This window comes from Thalassophryne amazonica, chromosome 1, assembly GCF_902500255.1.
Source record: "Thalassophryne amazonica chromosome 1, fThaAma1.1, whole genome shotgun sequence".
NCBI classification, from domain to species: Eukaryota; Metazoa; Chordata; class Actinopteri; order Batrachoidiformes; family Batrachoididae; genus Thalassophryne; species Thalassophryne amazonica.
The window spans coordinates 160,725,897-160,746,353 of record NC_047103.1 but is presented as its reverse complement, the minus strand read 5'-3'; the positions used below and the strand labels follow the sequence as shown (position 1 = coordinate 160,746,353).

General features: G+C 37.1%; 1 protein-coding gene across 6 annotated transcripts in view; it reads left to right on the top strand.

Moving 5' to 3' along the window:
- Positions 1-5,095: 5,095 nt before the first annotated feature.
- mcf2la (mcf.2 cell line derived transforming sequence-like a) overlaps positions 5,096-20,457 on the top strand; it is a 109,202-nt gene continuing 93,840 nt past the window's right edge. For 5 of the 6 annotated variants that reach the window (XM_034177741.1, XM_034177756.1, XM_034177750.1 and 2 more), the window contains exon 1: positions 5,096-5,359. In XM_034177741.1, the coding sequence (XP_034033632.1) occupies positions 5,287-5,359 (73 nt within the window). In that variant the 5' untranslated portion in view covers positions 5,096-5,286. The remainder of the gene's footprint in view (positions 5,360-20,457) is intronic. The other variant, XM_034177732.1, reaches the window with a different exon arrangement.

The window sequence follows — 20,457 nt, the reverse complement described above, 5'->3', positions numbered from 1 at the left end:
AGGGAGTTGATTTCCCATTTTAATCTGATGCAAGATACGCACAGAATTTCTCAAAACAAAGTTTTGCTGGTTCAAATTTTCCAGTGTGACATTCAAAAATAGAAGTGTATTTAGTGAAATGTTATCGGCCTCGGGAGCCTCAAGTTGTAACCAAGAGGGGACGGCACCTCGCCCCTCTCGGTTGATAGGGCTCCCTTGTTTCCAATAGGTGAGGGCCCTGGAATTGGCGGCCCAATAATAATGTTTAAAGATTGGGAGACCAAGGCCTCCTTTATCCGTTGATTTATAGAGATGAGCCTTAGATATCCTATGAGATTTAAATCCCCAGACAAAAGGCAGGATGATAGTCCATTTTTTTTTTAAAAAAAAGGATGCACTAAGATAAATGGGCAAGTTCTGAAACAAGTATAAGAATCTTGGTAGAGTAACCATTTTAATTGCATTGACTCATCCTATCATAGTTAGTGGTAAGATTCTCCAGGCTTCAATATTAATTTTAAGCTTGTCCATTGAATCAGAAAAGTTTGCCTTAAATAGATTCTTAGGATCTTTAGTTAATTTTAACTCCAGGTAATTGAAATGATGATTTACTATGCTGAAAGGAACAGATTCCAGAAATACTTTAGGCAGTTTATCCCCGAGAGGCATAAGCTCACTCTTTCCCCAATTTATAATATACTCAGATATATGACCGAATGAGTTGACAAAGTCCAAGAGGATAGAAATAGACGTTTTTGGATCAGATAAACAAATAAGCAGATCATCTGCATAGAGAGTTACACGAGTCTCAATATCGCCAAAATTAATACGTTTAATATTCGGATGTTTGCAAATCCCTATGGCCAATGGTTCCACTGCAATGTTAAAAAGCAGGGGGGACAGCGGATCACCCTGCTTCACTCCTCTTCCCAGAGAAAATTGTTTAGACTTGATTCCATTAGTAAGAATTGAGGATCTGGGATCAGTGTACAAGAGCTTGACCCACTGAATAAAGGTATTACCTCGACCAAATTTTTCATGTACTCTGAGAAGATAGCGCCACTTTCCGGTATCAAAGGCCTTTTGTGCATTTAAAGACAGTATGGCAGCACCATCAATTTTATTTTTATCTGAGTACATGATGTTCAGGATCTTAAGAACATTGCAAAATGAATATCTACCGGGGATAAACCCTGTTTGATCGGGATGTAAAATATGCTCTATGCATTTTCCCAATCTCATTGCTAAAATTTTTGTAATTATTTTTAGATCATAATTTAATAGAGCGATGGGTCTATAGCTGCTCAGGTCAGCGTCATCCTTTCCCTTCTTCAACAGGACACAAACATTTGCCTCGCAAAGAGATGATGGCAATAGCTTATTGGCAAAAGTGTGACGTATCATTCTTAATAACAGTTGGACCAACTTGCTTCCAAAGGCCTTATAAAACTCTGGGCCAAACCCATCAGGCCCAGGAGCCTTTCCAGAAGGAAATTACCTTATGGCCTCCAACAGTTCACTAGAAGCAAAATCTGAGCCCAAATAGTCCCGCGTGGTAATAGTTTATAATTGAGGGTTTTTTTAAATAAATTTTGTGTATGCTCTCTCGCTCGCTCGCTGTTGGGCTGGCGCCATTCACATCCGTCTCACTCACTCTGTTTTTCCTTTGCAGCTAAATTAGTTCAGAAGCTTTTCTGAGGAGTTGTGAAGAAGTATATTAATTTTTAGAACGTACCTGCTGTGGACCAATTAGAAAGTAACCTTTTACTTAATTTAGTGCATTTCTGTGTACAAATGTGTCCTTATTCACTCCATACCTGGCTTGACCAGCTCCACCATTTTTTTTTCTTTTGTGGCTAAATTTATACTAAATGCCTTCTGCAGGGTTGTGTGAATGGTATTTTTTTTTAGTTTTACCACTGAGTTGGGACATTCCTGTGTAGAAACTCTATTTCCAGTGGTGGGCACAGCTAACCACAAAGTTAGCTTTGATAACTGGTAATCAGCTAACTGAAAAGTTATCTTTTTTAATGCTAAACCGATAAACTGTCTAAAAACTTATCAGAAGCTACAGATGACCGATAACTTTCAATTTTGCTTCCCATACGCTCTCAGCTACTAAGAAGCTGATTTTGAGTTTGAACACCGCCAATGCTTCTAATAGAACCAACAGTGATCACAAACCCAAACAGTCAATGAGCCAGTGCTTCTGCTTTGTGCGCTCTGCCCCCTGCTGTAGGAAAGCGTAATTTACCTTGACTGGATACAGTGGTCCCGTGATGAGGCAGAGGTCTTGAAATGGAAAGCAGGTTTGAATTATGGTTTTGCTTTATAAATAAAATTATTCCGGATAGAATAACTTTCTTCAATGTAAACTCTTAAAATGTACAAAGTGATATGTAACACATAAATGTTAATTTTAAAATAATACACTAATTCCGAAGATTTGAACATTAACGCACCAAAGGGATTATGGGTAAACTAAGCCTCCGCTCATACTGATTGGTTGATTCTTTCTTTCTATGTAAAAACCAACACAACTGAATCCATGTAACGTGTTGGTGTTTACAAATAAATGTGCTTTTGTAAAATATGTCATTTTTCTCTTTTGTATAAAAAAAGAAAGAAATTTTTAAGATCCCGCTAGACAGCTCCTAAGTGCACGCATGATGACATCACAACTCTATCCGGTTAGGGAGACATGGTTTCTTTCAATAACTAGAACTGTCAAAAAACTTTCTCGTGTGTGGTTGCTGGAGTTGTGTGGCAATAGGGATTGCCGTTTGAATGCTTGAATAATGATGTCAGTCGCACAAAGAAATCAAATAATAGTGAAAACATGTTCGGTGCAGTGTCATAACGCATCAATCAGTCGCTCTGTGAGGCATCATAATATCAAGCCTAGGTCACATGGCAAGATAATTAGGCTGATATCGGACCCGATCTTCCCCTTCCGACAATCTTAAGGACGCCCCAACAATCGTGGTGACGCTAAATATAATCTTATCAGATATTCCTGCCATGTGTGGTGTGTTAAGAAGGATGAGGAGCTAAATGTGACATGCAGCCAATCAGAAAGTGAGTTGTCTGACCTGGGAATGTTCGTGTGTGTTTGTGTGTGTTATTTTTACCATGTGGCTGACACCGCACACTGTACAACTAAACCTGTCAGATCTATGATTTTTTTTTTCTCTACGTGTCTGGTCTCTCAGGTTTTGGAAACCTACAGATAATTTTAAAATCCTGCTGTCGACAACACTGTGATATAACTGGTCGCCAGGAGATTGGTAATGTTCTATGCATTTTGACATCGGTTATCTCACACGGCCTGAATCACAATTTAACAGTCTTTTCGGCTTTTGGTGGAGCAACCTGGGCTTCTTTTGGCATTTCCCATAAAACAAACACAATAACAATGTCTATAAACCCAGAGAATATATTCACGAGAGTTTTAGGCAAAATATACAGAGTTTGATGCTGTTGTCCCCGTGGAGCCTGATCAGAGCATCTCAAATGCATTTCTCCTGTTGTGAACTTTTACCCAGAATGCACTGTGCACACCATGTCCATGCTAAGACCTTTAAAATTAGTCCAATACTTTAAAACTAAAAAATATATATCTTATTTTCACTTTATAAAACTTCAGATGTGACATTAATTTAAATAACTTGTCCGAAATTAGTTTGGTTAAGATTTTAACCATAAGTTAAAACTGTATGCCTCTGGATGACTTGGGTGCTATTGCCAGCGTATGAGTATGGGGTTAAAAGAAATGAGCTGTTTTCTTTTTTATGACCAGTTCTTCTTTGCCTGCAGAGGATAGAGCGGTTTCCTCTAGAACCAGCTCTTCTCTGTTTGTAGAGGATAGAACTGCGCATCTACTACAAAAAGCTATGTCTGCAAAAATGTTAGCAGTCTAAAAATTATTGGACCAAAACTTATCGGAAGATAATTGATCCGATGATGGTTTTCAGAGTTATCTGAAAAGCTAATCCAATAATAAAAACATTATCTTTGATAATTAGCAGTTAGCAGATTAGCAGAACTGTGCCCATCACAGATAAACAAGCCTACTCCTAGTCCATCATCAATCCAGCATCCACTCACCATCCAGCAGGTGGCAGCCATGTCTGTAGGATATTATATATGCAAAGCTAAGCAGATTTTGTGATTGATCTGGTGCACCAAAGTTCACCATATTTTAATGAGTTTGTCCTTACTATGTACTCTTTTAACCCCTTAACGCCTATTGTCGCATATATGCTACAATATTTGACTCTAATATGCAACATACCAAATTGACCAGTATGCCTGTTGTCGCAAATTTGCAACATACCATTATTATTATTATTATTATAACATTATAACATAAAGTCATTACCAAAATACCAAAATTACCATTTATTTTTTGTGCAAAAGTGAAATTAATAATCTCAACATTTACCATCTACTTAAAGGCAAAAACACACACAAAACATTTTTTTATATACAGCTATATAAATTCAGGCATTAAGGGGTTAATTTGGGTGCTTACAAGATGCAATTTTGTTTTGTACTGTGTTGAAAAACTGGAGTACAATGGACTTGTATCCATCAATCTATTCATTCACTGCAGTTTACAGGGTATGAATATCAATTTCCATGATTTTTTTTATTTCTCAGTTGGAATTAAAAAGAAAGAGGCTAAGTCAGAGGAAAACGCTGAACCAGATTTCTTAAACTGATTAGTAATGGCCAAGAGATGTTCTCAGCTGATCCAGACCATAGTTCATGTTGTCGAAAAATTAAAATGAAGAAATTCAATCTTGCAGTAATCAAATTTATCCACTAATGGCCACTGAACCACAAACAATCATGATGCAGTAAAATTTTTAATCAATCAGTAAAGAATGAACAGCATCTTTTAAAAGGAGCAGAATTCATGATTTGTCTGTTAGTACATTTTTGAAAGATAATGTCACTTTTAACGCATTTACTTTTGCTCTAGGAAACAGAATGAAATGTGAAACAGGGGGCGGACCAACTGAAACCCCGCCTCACTGACTGGCACAAATGTCAGAGCAAGTTTATCCAAGCCTCTCTGTCAGACTGTGTGGAGGGGGAGGTGTGTGTGCATGTGTGTGTTTGTGTGTGTGGGGTAAGAGAATGACAGCCCAGTAAGCGGCTGAAGTCTTTGGCTGTGGCGTAAACATGGGCTGCCTTCACTTCCACCGTGATGTCCTCTGACAATCTGTGAATGTGTTAAACTGTGTGTAGTAGTAGTGTGTGCTTGTGTATGTGGGGGGGTGTGCATGTACCGGCAAAGCAATGGCTCTAAACAGAGTGTCCCAGCTCTGCCACGATATCACCAGGCTATGGCTGCAGCTCAACATGCTCACAGGTATTGTGTGTCTGACAGAAAGGTGCCACATTGTCAATCCTGCTGGTGCTTTTGCGGGATTTTAACAAAGTGTGTGCATGCACGCAGTCCTGCAGATATTAACTTAAAATGTGGAATTCTGCAGGTTTTGGTTTGTGCGATTCAAGCTTGAAGTGTGGCGCACTCATCATGTGCAAGAACAAACGAAAGTACCGACAGATGTGGTTAGAACACAGTCCACTTTCTTTTCTTTTAATCCATAATGTTACGCTGAACTAAACATTTCTCATCATTTCACTGGTTTTAACTCACATTTGCAAGATTTTTTTTGAGAGAGAGAACAACATGTAAACTACAAGATCAACAGATTTTTCACAGACATGAAAAAAGTCTGTTCTTCAAGCAAAACCAAATCAGTTTTCTGTCAGTTTTGTAAGAGTCATGTGGTTTTTTTTTTCTCATTAAATACACTGGAAGTGATACCTTCTTTAAATTTGTTCAACTGCAAGTTTTTCAAATGAGAAAGGAAACATGTAGGAGTTGTGCTTAAATCAATCAGGGCCTTTCAAATTTCACAAAACTGACAAAATTTAGTTTCTACCGAAATCCAAGCATTATAACGTAGGTTTAGTTTGTAACATGTTGCAAAATTACAGCACATTTTAATGAAGAGGACATATTAATCTGGGGGAAAATTACACAATGAGCATTGTCTTTTTCTTCATCACTGTCATTCAGGCTAACTACAGGAGAAAGCGCGTGTGTACATGCGTGACTTTTTGAGATGACCTGTGACCCATCTTACGTTAACATCTATAAGATTTTTTGTAAATCACTTCCAAATCTACCAAATGTTGGTCATAGCATCTGATCTCTTGAATTTCTCCACCTCAGGGGTTGAAATTGTAAATTGTTTCCAGATCCAGACAGCATGAATTTTGACCATATTAGCAATATCAGATTGAGTATCTCTTATCTAAATACTAAGGAATACACTTATAGTAGTGCCAAAGAAAATTCTTTTTATGACTTGAATCTTTAAAAAACCCAGTGGCACTATACCTTTAATAAGATAAAAATTTAATTTGGGTCACTTTTTTAAAATGCCTGTTTAAAATAATTGAACTTTTTTATAGATAAAGTGAAGAAGGTTGGTTTGAAGGACAGCCTTTATTTGTTTTTCCAAAGTGGAGATTCATGAGAAAGGTTTGACAGCAAATGAGTGAGACCATAGTTTTTCTTTTGTTAATTTGTTAAGCAATAAGTTTGTCAAGAAAATTGAAAATATTGAATATATTTTTGACTAGTGGTTGCAGAGAGATGTTTGTTAGCTTACAGAAGAATTGATTCCATTTTGATCTAGTTCTGGGTTTGATTCCAAGTTTTCTTTTGTGAGCTTCCGTTGTTATTTTCATTTGAAATATTTGCTGGGATTTTTAAGAGCCAGCCATATGACATCACAAAGGTGTATCAGTATGCTTCAGAAAGGCTAATAGACCCAATTTTAAAATTCCTTCTCTGTCATTTTGTCAAATTTAGACAGTTATATACAGTTAGTATAGTTAACTTTTCAGAAAGTCTGAGTGCACCTTCAAGTAAAAATCAATGAGATGTTTGTACTAACATCATAAATTGAACAACTTGATTTTCTTATGAAGCTACAGGACAATAAAGTTGTCAAATGGATTGTCCAGTTGCTGGTGTCCTCAGCACTGAGGTGCCTGCGTGCTGGATCATGCACAGAGAAATGCACCACATTGCCAAAATGTCATAGCTGATGTTCTCTCACAATACAAGTGATGGTCCTCATGATATTCCCCCAAGTAATCACTCATTCTCCTACAAAGGCATCGACATCACCAAGCATCTTGATGATCCTTTGGCATAACATAAATAAATGAACATAGTTCACATTGATTTTTGTCTCATCTCCCAAAGCTGCATTTCCTACTGAAGACATTGCTGTCCATCAAAAGCTTACATAATGCAATCTACAGCAGTGTTTGTTTGCGTTCCGACATCCTGAATGTTGAAGTGTTGTACATGCAAGTTCCACTAACATACTGCCTTTTCTGATGTCATTTTGGTGCAAAGTTTGCACAAATCTATTCCTGTATGTTTGAAATGTCAACATCATTTGCACAACATTTTTTCTTTCTGTTGTGTGCAGTAATGTGTTAAAAATAGTCGATAGAGATCCTGCTGCGCTTTTCTTGGCATCTCGTGGGATTTTTCAGGTGTTATGTGGTTTTGTTTGTGTTGCCAGGCAGAATGACGGTGTGTTTTCCCTGCTGACAGATGGACTGGGGTTATCTTTGAGCTGATGACAGCTTGAATTAAATTGTTTAACCAAACCAGCAGACATTTATGGAAGAGGATTGAGACCTTGTGAATAAAATCCTAATTTTGCCCCTTAATACTGATCATCAGCTGACCCTCAGATACTAGAGGAGCTCTTGAGATGTATCCTCCTTCTGCCAAGGTGCAATATGACTATCAATGTGCAGCAAGTTCAAGGATATTGCACCTCAATGTTGTGCACATTTGGCAACAGCGTCTGTAATGCCATGCTCCAAAGTAAAGCAAAGTTGTTCTTGATGGGGAGGGGGGGGGGGGGGGGGGGCTCTGTTAGATGTAGATGAAATTATATGCTGTAAAATAAATACTGAAAACAACCATTAAAAGAGTAAACACTTGGGACAAAAAAGTTCCATCTTGCTGTTGTACTACTTGACTTAATCAGCTTAGTCACCAGAAATCTTTCACTTATGTCTACTTTCTCCGTACCATAGCACTCTGCGTCTGGTGCTCTCTAGATTAAACGGAAGGACAGATGCCACACCAGCTGGCTGATATTATATTCAGAATACGCACCAGGATTTCCTGATGCTTAAATAGCAATGTACATTTGGACACCCACAAATGGATTGGTGTCTTATGTGCAACTTGCTTTTTTGTCCATCAAGGTATACCTTTGGAGGTAATGAATAAAGTTATTAGTGTATTAGCAATTCTGACATAATGTTTGGATTGTGTATACACTGCAAATATTTTGTGCAGAGTTTCAAGAAAGGGTGTTTAAATGGTATGAATTTTTCACCTGTGTCAAAGTGAATTTCATAATGCCTCGGGATTGCCTAGGAAGAGTTGGAGGACTTGGTCAAGGATATGGAAGTGTAAGATGAGCTACCTGACCTAATACCATTGTGATCCAGGTAACTGGCTGAAAATGAATGAATGAAGAGGGTTGTTTTAAAATATTATCAGTACATAAGTAAAAGGTTTGTCTGTTGATTAAGATCAGATTGGAGGAAGAGAGTCACAGAAATATGCACTGTTAAAGCTTATTTTTGAAGACTCATTTGGGAATCATTATTTAGGCATCCACCAGGACACTCCAAATAAAGACGACAGGAATCCTGTATGCTTTCATAGTAAAACCTCAGTACATGTATCAAATGAATGAACTGTTTGGGTTACTAAGAATTTTGCAGTTTTTCAGGTAGTTTTTTTTACGTTGGTTTAGTGGGTCACTGTCATCTGATACAATTGTCTAAAAGAAATGTTGGGTTTTTCCAACAGCCTTGTTTCCTTTAGGGCAAGTAAAAACACAGTCCTTGTGGGATTCCTTCCTCTCTCTGTACATTTTCCCTTCTCATCTGTCCGTCTCAGTTTCCATGTTTTTTTGGGGGTTTTTTTTTGTGGTTTTTTCCCCTCTGTAGTTAATGACAGTAGCTGTGGCCAGAGGCTTAAAAAAACAGGGCGTAATATCTGTTGGTTTTGCTCTCTGCTAAGCTTTTACAGTCTTATTTTTCTTTCTAAGGGTAGATGAGAGAGAGAGAGAGAGAGAGAGAGAGAGAGGCAGTATTCCACGTGTTCTCATCAGTGGCCCTGTCTGTCATTTGCATTTTCCTCTGGAGCAGGCAAAGGATCGAGTTGCCAATGCCTGACTAGTGGGTTTGTTAGCGCAGGTGTTAAGTATCATAAAAGCTGTTTGTGTGTGAGGTGTATTTTTGAAGTTTGCCAGTCAAGATAGGAAAGAAAAAAAAAATGCTACAGCATATTTGAGTAATATTTAATGTTGCAAGCCCAGTAACCATACCTGTCAGACATGGCGTGACCCTTCTCCAGAATCAAGTGGATGCAAGTTTGAACTCAAGTCAGGTTTGGGAGCATGCGCTAATGCCATATGTCACTGCATCCACCACACCATGGAACCACTCAGGGACCTTGACAGCAACCACCCAAGTAGATATATAAAATGAAAGAAATTGAAATAACCGGTTGTTTGATGCAAAGTCATTCCAGCAGTGCACAAGTATTCTCTGAAGAGACCTAGTACCAAAGATGTCCAGTCATTATCGTCAATCACTGGTTAGTGTCTCACAGCCATACAGTAAGTCTTGACCTAGAACAATGGCAAACCCAGACACTCACTCAGTTTCTCAAGTGTCACAGTCATTGTGCAAAGTCAACGTCATTAAACCTTTCATTATTAACTCAAGCCCTTGAGCCACTGTTCTTGACACCCAGTCCATGCAAACACTGAATAGAGTAGGAGCCAGAATATATATATATATATATATATATATATATATATATATATACCTGATGAATGCCAAAATTCACTTTGAAGAACCAGAGACTCTACTCCTTCTCTGCTTTTCACTCAGATCCCAGGATTTTTTCTTTCTGATGATGATTCTTTACATTGCCTGATGCAGACAATGATGGTTGAACAGTCATAATGTTTATTCTTTGGCTTTATAACCAGCAGTTGAAATATTTGTGATTATTTTTTTTCCACATTGTATCAAAATGACACTATTTTACTCATTTCTATTGAGTGCCGGATGGAACCCAGTGTCTGAGTGTGTCTGTGTGTGTGTTGTTGCAGACAGTAGGGTGTTGTTTTGCTGAGATGATGATGCCACCATCTGTTCAGTACTTCAGCTCTGACTGCCCGTGACGGAGTCGGGCCTGAAGTCATTGTTCTGTATTTTTAACCACTGCTGAATAGGGAGCAGACTTCAGTCCTTTAAGACATCAGTCTACTTTAAAACTAAAACTTTTTAAATTTAAGTATCAAAGATCAGAAGAAAAGAATGAAAATGATGTATGAGACAAAAATGTCTGTAAAGTACTTTATCAATAGCATGTTCAGGAAAAACACACAATGTGAGGGAAAACATTTTCTGTTATTGTTCCACATCATTAACTGCAGAATCACAGACCAAGGAGAAGCTTCTGGTTTATCCTTGCAAAGTCCTGGACCTGGTTTTATGAAGCGGTACTAAGGCTAGTACCTCACTTGGCTGCGACAGCTTGCGAATGGCATTCACGCAGTTTGGTGCTAGATTTTTGAACAAACCAAAAATCGCCGCAGCTAACCACCACGCCAAATTGTCAGGTGGGCACCTCGTACCCTCACTACGTCGTCTCTGTAACTAAGGAGTGCAAGATGTGAGACAACTTGTGAGGGGTTGACACGCACGTTTTGCTTTTATATGATTGGAGAGGAGCAGCACTTCTGGAAGTGAATGAACACTCCAACCACCCCACTGTGCAACCGGTCGGCACCCACCTGACATGCATATGTGAGCTGGACGCATCCTGTCCAGCCACAGACAAGCTGCAGGCTCAATTGATTGCATTTTCCTTTATTTATTTATTTTTCTGAGGAAAGAGGTGAATTTAAGTTTAATGCTTCTGGCCAGCACACACCCCACGCACACTGGGCTGGTCATACAAGCTGCATGAACTGCATTCATTGTGTGTGTTTATTTATTTATTTATTTATTTATTCGTTTATTTTACTGAGGACAGAAGTGGGAATGAAGTTTAATGCTGCAGGCCAGCGACCACCCTTGACCGGCATGCATGGATGATGTACTGTGGCTTCATTATTTTGTTTTGTTTTTATCGGAGTACATCCAAAGGATCACGATGCCTGTGATTTGTGCTCAGCCACAGATGAGCTGTGCCACCTGGTAAAACCCAGTTTTATGCATGGCCCCGGTGTGAACGCACAGTCCGGTGTACAGGCACACTGTACACGTTGTGCCCAGCCACAGAGGAGCACACAAACTTGATTTTCTCTATTTATGTATTTATTTTTCTGAGGTCCTCAGTCTGATGCTGTTGGGCAACGGCAGGGACAGCGGACTTCACTTGTGTGGGGAACGTGGATGAGGCGTGTCTGTGAGGACGTCAGTGGACCTTCAAAGACTCAACTCAAAAACAAACCTTTTTGATACAAAAAAAATAATTTCTTAGTTACCCTGTGTAACTGAAAGGGTGTATGTTGAAGCAAAAGCTTATATACACAGACCCCTTTTACTTTAGGAATTTATATTCATCACAATAAATGTAAAAAGAACAAAACAGACATTTGAAATTAATCCGTGAATTTAAATTTCTCATTACACCAAAATAAATAATAGCACACAGCACACAATCCAAAAGTAATATTACAAAATCTGTAAACTTAATTTTCCATTCTGTAATGAGAAACTGCTATTTTTATAAAGCCATCTAAAGTACAGCATAATTTAAGATTTTTGGGACAGTTGTTCGAAATGTTTAGTCCTTTTACAGAGACAGTGATTGTTTGCAATGGTTCGAGTCTTTGGTTTATCAAATAATAATGCTCCTCTGAAGTTATAACTGGAGTCCTTCATTTTAAACAGATTTTTGGACGTGATGATGTAGAAGTTTGTTTGTTGCTTTGTACATTGTTTGCATTGTAATGCAATCAACTAAGTCCTTGAATTTCAGAATGTTTAAGCAAAAAAATATTGGGTTGGTTGGCTAACGGTAAGGTTTATTCCTAATAATTCTTATGGCTTTCTTTCGCAATAAAAATATTGAATTAGTGTTTGTTTTATATGCATTTCCCCAAACCTTAATGCAACATGTCATACTTGTATATGGGGCTATTAATGAATAATATAATGTGGTTAGTGAATATTGAGAGAGGAAATCTTGGGCTTTATACAGAATTGAAATGGATTTTGACATTTTGGATTTAACATTTCTGTGTTTTGCAGCTTAATTTATCATCAATAATAACTCAGAGAAATTTTGTTTCAGGTACAATTTCAGCGTCATATATTATTAAGTTTCTACTTGAATTCCTGGGCTTATTTCCATTAGAGTGACTTGTGTGGATTAGAGTGAAAGAAGGAACAAATGGTATACGAGGTCTATTAGAAAAGTATCCGACCTTATTATTTTTTTCAAAAACCATATGGATTTGAATCACGTGTGATTGCGTCAGACAAGCTTGAACCCTCGTGCGCATGCATGAGTTTTTCCACGCCTGTCGGTTGCGTCATTCGCCTGTGAGCAGGCTTTGAGTGAGGAGTGGTACAGCCCCTCGTCGGATTTTCATTGTCAGAAAATGGCGGAATGATTTGGGCTTTTTTCCATCAGAATTTTTTCAGAAACTGTTAGAGACTGGCAGCTGGAAACCATTAGAAAAATTTATCTGGCTTTCGGTGAAAATGTTACGGGCTTGGTAGAGAATAAGGAGTGTTACTGTCGCTTTAAGGATGGCCCCCAGCGGCTGTGGGGCGCGCCGCGCTCTGAAGGCTGAACCACCATTTCATTTCTAAACGGATGGCTGTCTGGATCCGTGACCATTGTGTGCCATTTCTCTGGTTATCACAAGAGCTGGACATCAACCATTTTCCGTCAGATTTCACTTTTAACAAGAGATTTTGTCATGGAAAGCTGAGCGGAAGCTTCGCGCGTCACGATGAATTCGCTACTGGAGCAAGACAAAACCACCTCCGTTTTGGTCTCACAGGACGGCTTTGAGATGGCGTTCAGACAGCTGTCTGTGGTTTTTCCATCGAGTGATTATCCGAGAAATTGCGGATGTGCCTGGACATGCCAGAGCATGTCCCATGAGGCTTCATCACGGCCTTGCTGTTTGCCATGCGGCATATGGAATTCCTCCGCACGTCTGTCTCAATGTGCCGAAAAAGTGCTGATGTCTTTTCACAATTCCTGTGCTAGTCAGACGACGTCCCGGATAACACAGAGCATCCAGTTTGGAAATGAACGGCACATTCCACTGTTACAGGAGTTTTTGTCATGGAAAGATGAGCAGAGGCTTCACGCATCGCAGCGGTGCCGCATGGGCGTTGTGAAATTTACAGATAAAATAATAGAATTATTCCATCAAATCAAAAACAAAACGCTTTTTATGTGCGGAGACTTTAACATTAATATAGAAAGCTCCAGTTGCCAAAGAACAAGTGATTTTGTGAATTCAATGTATAGTTTGGGTTTATTCCCCTTGATAACAAAACCAACCAGAATTACATCGCAAAGTGCAACTGTAATTGACAATATATTCACAAATAGAACAGATGAAATTATTAAGAATGGGATCTTGATGACAGATCTTAGTGATCATTTACCAGTTTTTTCAATATTTAAATATAAAAACTGGTACAAGAAAAAAACTGTTATAAATTTTAAAAGAGATAAGTCAGTAAAAGCCTTAGAGGCATTAAATTATGACCTTAAAAATCAAAATTGGGAAGAAGTTTGTCGGCGACGTTAATGTAGCATATAATTCATTTATGAAAATACTGATGAAATCATATAATAAAAACTGTAAATTAATAAAAATTAGTAAGAAAAGAGTAAATAAACCATGGCTGACTAAGGGAATAAAAAATGCTTGTGTAAAGAAAAACTATTTATATAGGTGCTTTTTAAAAATGCAAACAAAGGAAACAGAACACAGATACAAAAAATATAAAAATAAACTATTGACAATAATTATGAAACAAACAAAAAAAAGATTATTATAGTGAACAATTAAATAAGAGTAAAGATAATATAAAGGCAACATGGGGAATTATAAATAGTGTGATTGAAAGTGATGGAGCGAAATCAACTTTTCCAAATTACTTTGTCCACGAAAATAAAGAGATATATGATATAAAAGAAGTTGCAAATGAATTTAATGATTATTTTTCAAATGTGGGATCAAGTCTGGTGGGAAATTAATAGTAGAAGATAAATTAAATACACTTGTAAATACGGTCAATAGTATTTTCCTTGACAATATGGAAAAAGATGAAATAAGAAATATTGTAAAAAACTGTGTAAGCAAAAGATCAACTGACTATGAAGATTTAGACATGATGACTGTCAAAAGTATAATAGAAACTGTTATTGAACCATTCACTTACATTTGTAATCTGTCTCTGTCAACAGGAATTTTCCCAGACGAAATGAAAATTGCCAAGGTAGTCCCATTATATAAAAATGGAGACAAACATAATTTTTCAAATTACAGGCCAGTGTCATTGCTTCCACAGTTTTCTAAAATTATGGAAAAAGTTTTTGTGACAAGGTTGGACAAATTCATTGAGAAACATCATATTTTAAATAATGCTCAGTATGGATTCAGAACAAAACATTCAACAGCTATGGCAATTATGGAATTAACAGAGAAAATATCAACAATAGATAATAAGGATTATTTTGTAAGTATTTTTATCGACCTGAAAAAACTTTTTGATGTTATCGACCACTCAAGATTGCTTCACAAGTTACAACAGTATGGAATTAGAGGTATTGCACATCAGTGGGTAAAAAGCTACTTAGAAAATAGAAAACAGTTTGTTCAGATAAATAATACTAAATCAGAATAAAACAGAATAAACATTATTTATGGAGTACCACAAGGGTCGGTACTTGGACCCAAACTGTTTATTTTGTATATCAATGACTTTGTGAATGTATCTAAAGTACTTGGCAGCATATTATTTGCTGATGATACAACATTATTTTACTCTGGATCAGATATACAGGAAGTAGTACAAGTGATAAATACAGAGTTGGAAAAAGTTAAACATTGGTTTGATATAAACAGGTTGTCACTAAATCTTAATAAGACAAATTTCATATTGTTTAATGACAGAGTGGAAAAAAATGTCATTAAAAATAGATGGAATGGACATACAAAGGGTAAAAGAAACAAAATTTGTAGGAGTCATGATTGATGAAGGTCTTACATGGAAGTCACACATAAATTACATAAAAGGAAAAATAGCGAAAGCCATTGCTGTTTTGCATAAAGTAAAATTTTCGTTAAATAGTTATGGTTTATTAACATTGTACAATTCATTGATTGTCCCATATTTAACTTATTGTGTAGAAATCTGGGCATCAACATGTAAAACTTATCCACAACCATTATTTATTCTGCAGAAAAGAGCTTTAAAAATGATTAGCAATAGTCATTTTAGAGATCCATCTAATCCATTATTCATTAAGTATAGGATACTTAAATTTCATGATTTAGTTGATTTGAAAATATTACAAACAATGCACCAAGCTAATAAAAATACCTTACCAATAAACATTCAAAATATGTTTGAAAAAAGAGTAAGTAGTTATAATTTGAAAGGAATAGAAGTCTTTAAAAAACCAAGATTCAGAACCAAAGTGAAGGAACGGAGTATTGCAGTGAATGGTGTAAAATTATGGAACAACCTCAACAAAGAAATCAAAGAATCAAGGTTGCTTAAATTATTTAAAAAACGTATTAAACTAGATGTATTAAGTAAGTATGAAACTATGAAATAAGTCAGTGGGTTGTGACAAAGTCTAAAATGTAATCTGTTAATAATGTCTAAAATGTAACCTGTTAAAAATGTAATATTTTAAATAATGGCTAAAATTATGAAATAAGTCAGTGGTATGTGACAAAGTCAAAAAATGTAATCTATTAAATAATGTTGAATAATGATGCTTAAAATTGAAAGATTGTATTGTAAAAAGGGGCAGAAAATATAAGACTTGTTCTTCCCTCTGCTCCTTTTCATTCAATGTCTTGTAATATATTCATTTCTGCTTTTCTGTTTTTCTTTTAAATGAATGAAATAAATATTGAAAAAAAAAATAATAATGCACTTTGTTTTACCGAGTTGAAATGATAATTTGTTTAAATCAAACCATTGTTTGAATTTCTGTACTTCCTTCTTCACCATATCTAAAAGCTGTCCTAAATGATCCCCACTACAGAAAACACAGCCGTATCATCAATATTTGGTTGTGATATTTGGTAATCACACACAAAAATTGTAACCCAAGACTTTGTTTTATTTTTGCATTTTGTTTTCTGTTTTTGTTTTTGTCATGCTGTTATATAATTTTGACAGTAGCGTTAATATTTCGAGTCTCATTTCCTAGTGTATGGTTCAGCATTGGCAACATTTTCGCTTTTAATTTTCACATTGTCAAAGAGAGGCTTCACATCCACAGAATATGCACTGACAAATGCGAAGACAAAACCACAACAAAGACTGAGTTTCCAGGCTATCGAGTATCCGCAGCAAGCAAGAAAATTCAGGCTATTTGCACCACATTAGTCTCAGACTTTCCTTAGTCAAACTGAGGAATCTTAAAGCTGTTCATAAGTTATTTTTTAGTCTGATGGAGTTTTTGATCACAGAAACTCCACAGCATGCCAGAATTTCTGAATATTGTGATCAGATATATTACTACAGAGAACCCTAAAAGACTGCCATTGGGGCAGAAATAAAAATACTTTTACTGTAAACTTTATGCTGGGCCATATGAAGGGCCAGATGTGGCCAGTGGGCTTCAAATTGTGTGGTGCTGTTGTCAGTGGTTTCCTGGACACACATCTGTTGAAGTGACAATGGCGTTTTAATAAGAACATCAAATGACAGATACTATTTTATTGGACAAGTGGGTGTACAATGGAAAATGTATCCTTGTCTCAACATTGACTCACCGAACTGTCTACACCACTTGCGCCATCTCCTTTCTCTACCCACACCTGATTTGCTGACACTACCACAGATTCCATTACCCTCCAAACTGTGCAATTTGATATAGTGAATTGAAAATACACTTACTGGAAACATGTATTTTGAAAAATTTGAAATGGCACAAAAAAAGTTTTTATAAGGTGGTTTTTCTGGCAGTTTGGAAAACTGCAATAGAAATACTTTTCCACTATTACAGGACACATAATGTACAGAAAGAGTCCCATGACATTCTAAAATCCATACATGGTGTGGCACGTGTGGACAGAGGAAGAGACTGAGGGCTTGATAAACCTTATAAGATATAATGTTATGGCAATATTGAATTAGAAAAAAAAACAATGAAATGGCAAGATTTAGTGTGACTTTCCCTTCTGTTGCCACAACTATTGGAATTACAGTTCTCTCGAGAGCCTCACTGAAATGAGTTATCACGAGAGGCCGAAACCCAGCAGTCTCATTCCTCACTCAGGAGAAACACTATCATTAAACTGCTGGGTTTTGTAGATAATCTGAAAATATTGCTTGACCTTTGCACAAATCTGTAATGGAAACGCAGCTGATAATGTTTGATATGACAACGGGACAGTGTAACATCATATGAAATCAGTAATACATGCAAGGGCTTCCGAGGGTCTCTGCAGGAATTTAGAGTATGATGGAGTTGTATTTACCTCTGGGGATGGTGGGACAATGTGGGGTGGAGGTGCTAGCTTCTTGCTAATGTTTAAGACATAGTAACTGGTGCAGTGTGATGTCAGATGAAATCAATATCCCATTCAAGGGATCATGTCACCTGAACTAACCAATCAAGTCATTGATTGTGCATTGCACCCTGGGCCGTCTAGTTCTTGATATGTGATATATTTTTGCTGGTGACTCTTTTTCATGAAGCAGACTAATTTCAGCTTTTGCCTGTGGACAGGCTGCACACCACAGTTGTTTGGTGGCATGGTGCACGTATGTGCCTGTCAGACCTCTTCCACTGTTTTAGATGACCCATAACAGTGACAGATGGGGCTTTGCTAAGCCCTAACTAGATTGCCAGATAATGGAGCCTGGATTGCTTTACACACAGACATACAGACAGCTGCAGAGTGGTGCACAAATCCCTGCTTCCTTCCATAAAAACACACAAACACTCTGTCACATGCAGCTGCTTCACCACACAGACACACACATACATGTGCTCAACGTGGTCATATCTCTGCCACTACAAAAGTTGGCATTTGAAGCCAGCAGCAGCTAGTGCCCCCTGCAGAACCTCATACCACATACAGATGCTTCAGGTCTGCAGCACAGTCTTAAAGTCTACATTCCAACACCGTCCTTTCCAGTGTTGGGGAAAGTAACTTTGGAAAGTTACTTCATTAGTTAATTTATACAGTTATATTTTACAGTTACTTCATACATTTAGTTCATTAGCAGCTGCGGACACCTTGTCGGCAGCTGCTGAATGTAATTAATAAAGTTACTCATAATCTAATTTGGTTATTTTTAAGATTTAATACTCAGAAAAGTAACTATTAGTTACTTTGCTGATTGCTCAATCTTACGAGTAACCAAGTTACATTACTCGTTACCTTATTAGTTACATTACTTATTAGTTGCACGTTTTCGGCAGATTCTAATAAAGTAATTGCATAATGCTGCTAATGAAGTAACTGGATAAAGCAACTGTATAAAGCAACTAAAAAAGTAACTTGTCAAAGTTGAATTGAAGAAAATACGAACAACCCCAGGTTTCTTTTCAGCACTGTAGCCAGGCTGACAGAGTCAGAGCTCTATTGAGCCAAGTATTCCTTTAACTTTAACTAGTAATGACTTCATGACTTTCTTTGCTAATAAAATTTTAACTATTAGAGAAAAAATTACTCATAACCATCCCAAAAACGTATCGTTATCTTTGGCTGCTTTCAGTGATGCCGGTATTTGGTTAGACTCTTTCTCTCCGATTGTTCTGAGTTATTTTCATTAGTTACTTCCTCCAAACCATCAACATGTCTATTAGACCCCATTCCTACCAGGCTGCTCAAGGAAGCCCTACCATTAATTAATGCTTCGATCTTAAATATGATCAATCTATCTTTATTAGTTGGCTATGTACCACAGGCTTTTAAGGTGGCAGTAATTAAACCATTACTTAAAAAGCCATCACTTGACCCAGCTATCTTAGCTAATTATAGGCCAATCTCCAACCTTCCTTTTCTCTCAAAAATTCTTGAAAGGGTAGTTGTAAAACAGCTAACTGATCATCTGCAGGGGAATGGTCTATCTGAAGAGTTTGTCAGGTTTTAGAATTCATCATAGTACAGAAACAGCATTAGTGAAGGTACAAATGATCTTCTTATGGCCTCAGACAGTGGACTCATCTCTGTGCTTGTCCTGTTAGACCTCAGTGCTGCTTTTGATACTGTTGACCATAAAATTTTATTACAGAGATTAGAGCATGCCATAGGTATTAAAGGCACTGCGCTGCGGTGGTTTGAATCATATTTATCTAATAGATTACAATTTGTTCATGTAAATGGGGAATCTTCTTCACAGACTAAGGTTAATTATGGAGTTCCACAAGGTTCTGTGCTAGGACCAATTTTATTCACTTTATACATGTTTCCCTTAGGCAGTATTATTAGACGGCATTGCTTAAATTTTCATTGTTACGCAGATGATACCCAGCTTTATCTATCCATGACGCCAGAGGACACACACCGATTAGCTAAACTGCAGGATTGTCTTACAGACATAAAGACATGGATGACCTCTAATTTCCTGCTTTTAAACTCAGATAAAACTGAAGTTATTGTTCTTGGCCCCACAAATCTTAGAAACATGGTGTCTAACCAGATCGTTACTCTGGATGGCATTTCCCTGACCTCTAGTAATACTGTGAGAAATCTTGGAGTCATTTTTGATCAGGATATGTCATTCAATGCGCATATTAAACAAATATGTAGGACTACTTTTTTGCATTTGCGCAATATCTCTAAAATTAGAAAGGTCTTGTCTCAGAGTGATGCTGAAAAACTAATTCATGCATTTATTTCCTCTAGGCTGGACTATTGTAATTCATTATTATCAGGTTGTCCTAAAAGTTCCCTGAAAAGCCTTCAGTTAATTCAAAATGCTGCAGCTAGAGTGCTAATAGGGACTAGAAGGAGAGAGCATATCTCACCCATATTGACCTCTCTTCATTGGCTTCCTGTTAATTCTAGAATAGAATTTAAAATTCTTCTTCTTACTTATAGGGTTTTGAATAATCAGGTCCCATCTTATCTTAGGGACCTCATAGTACCA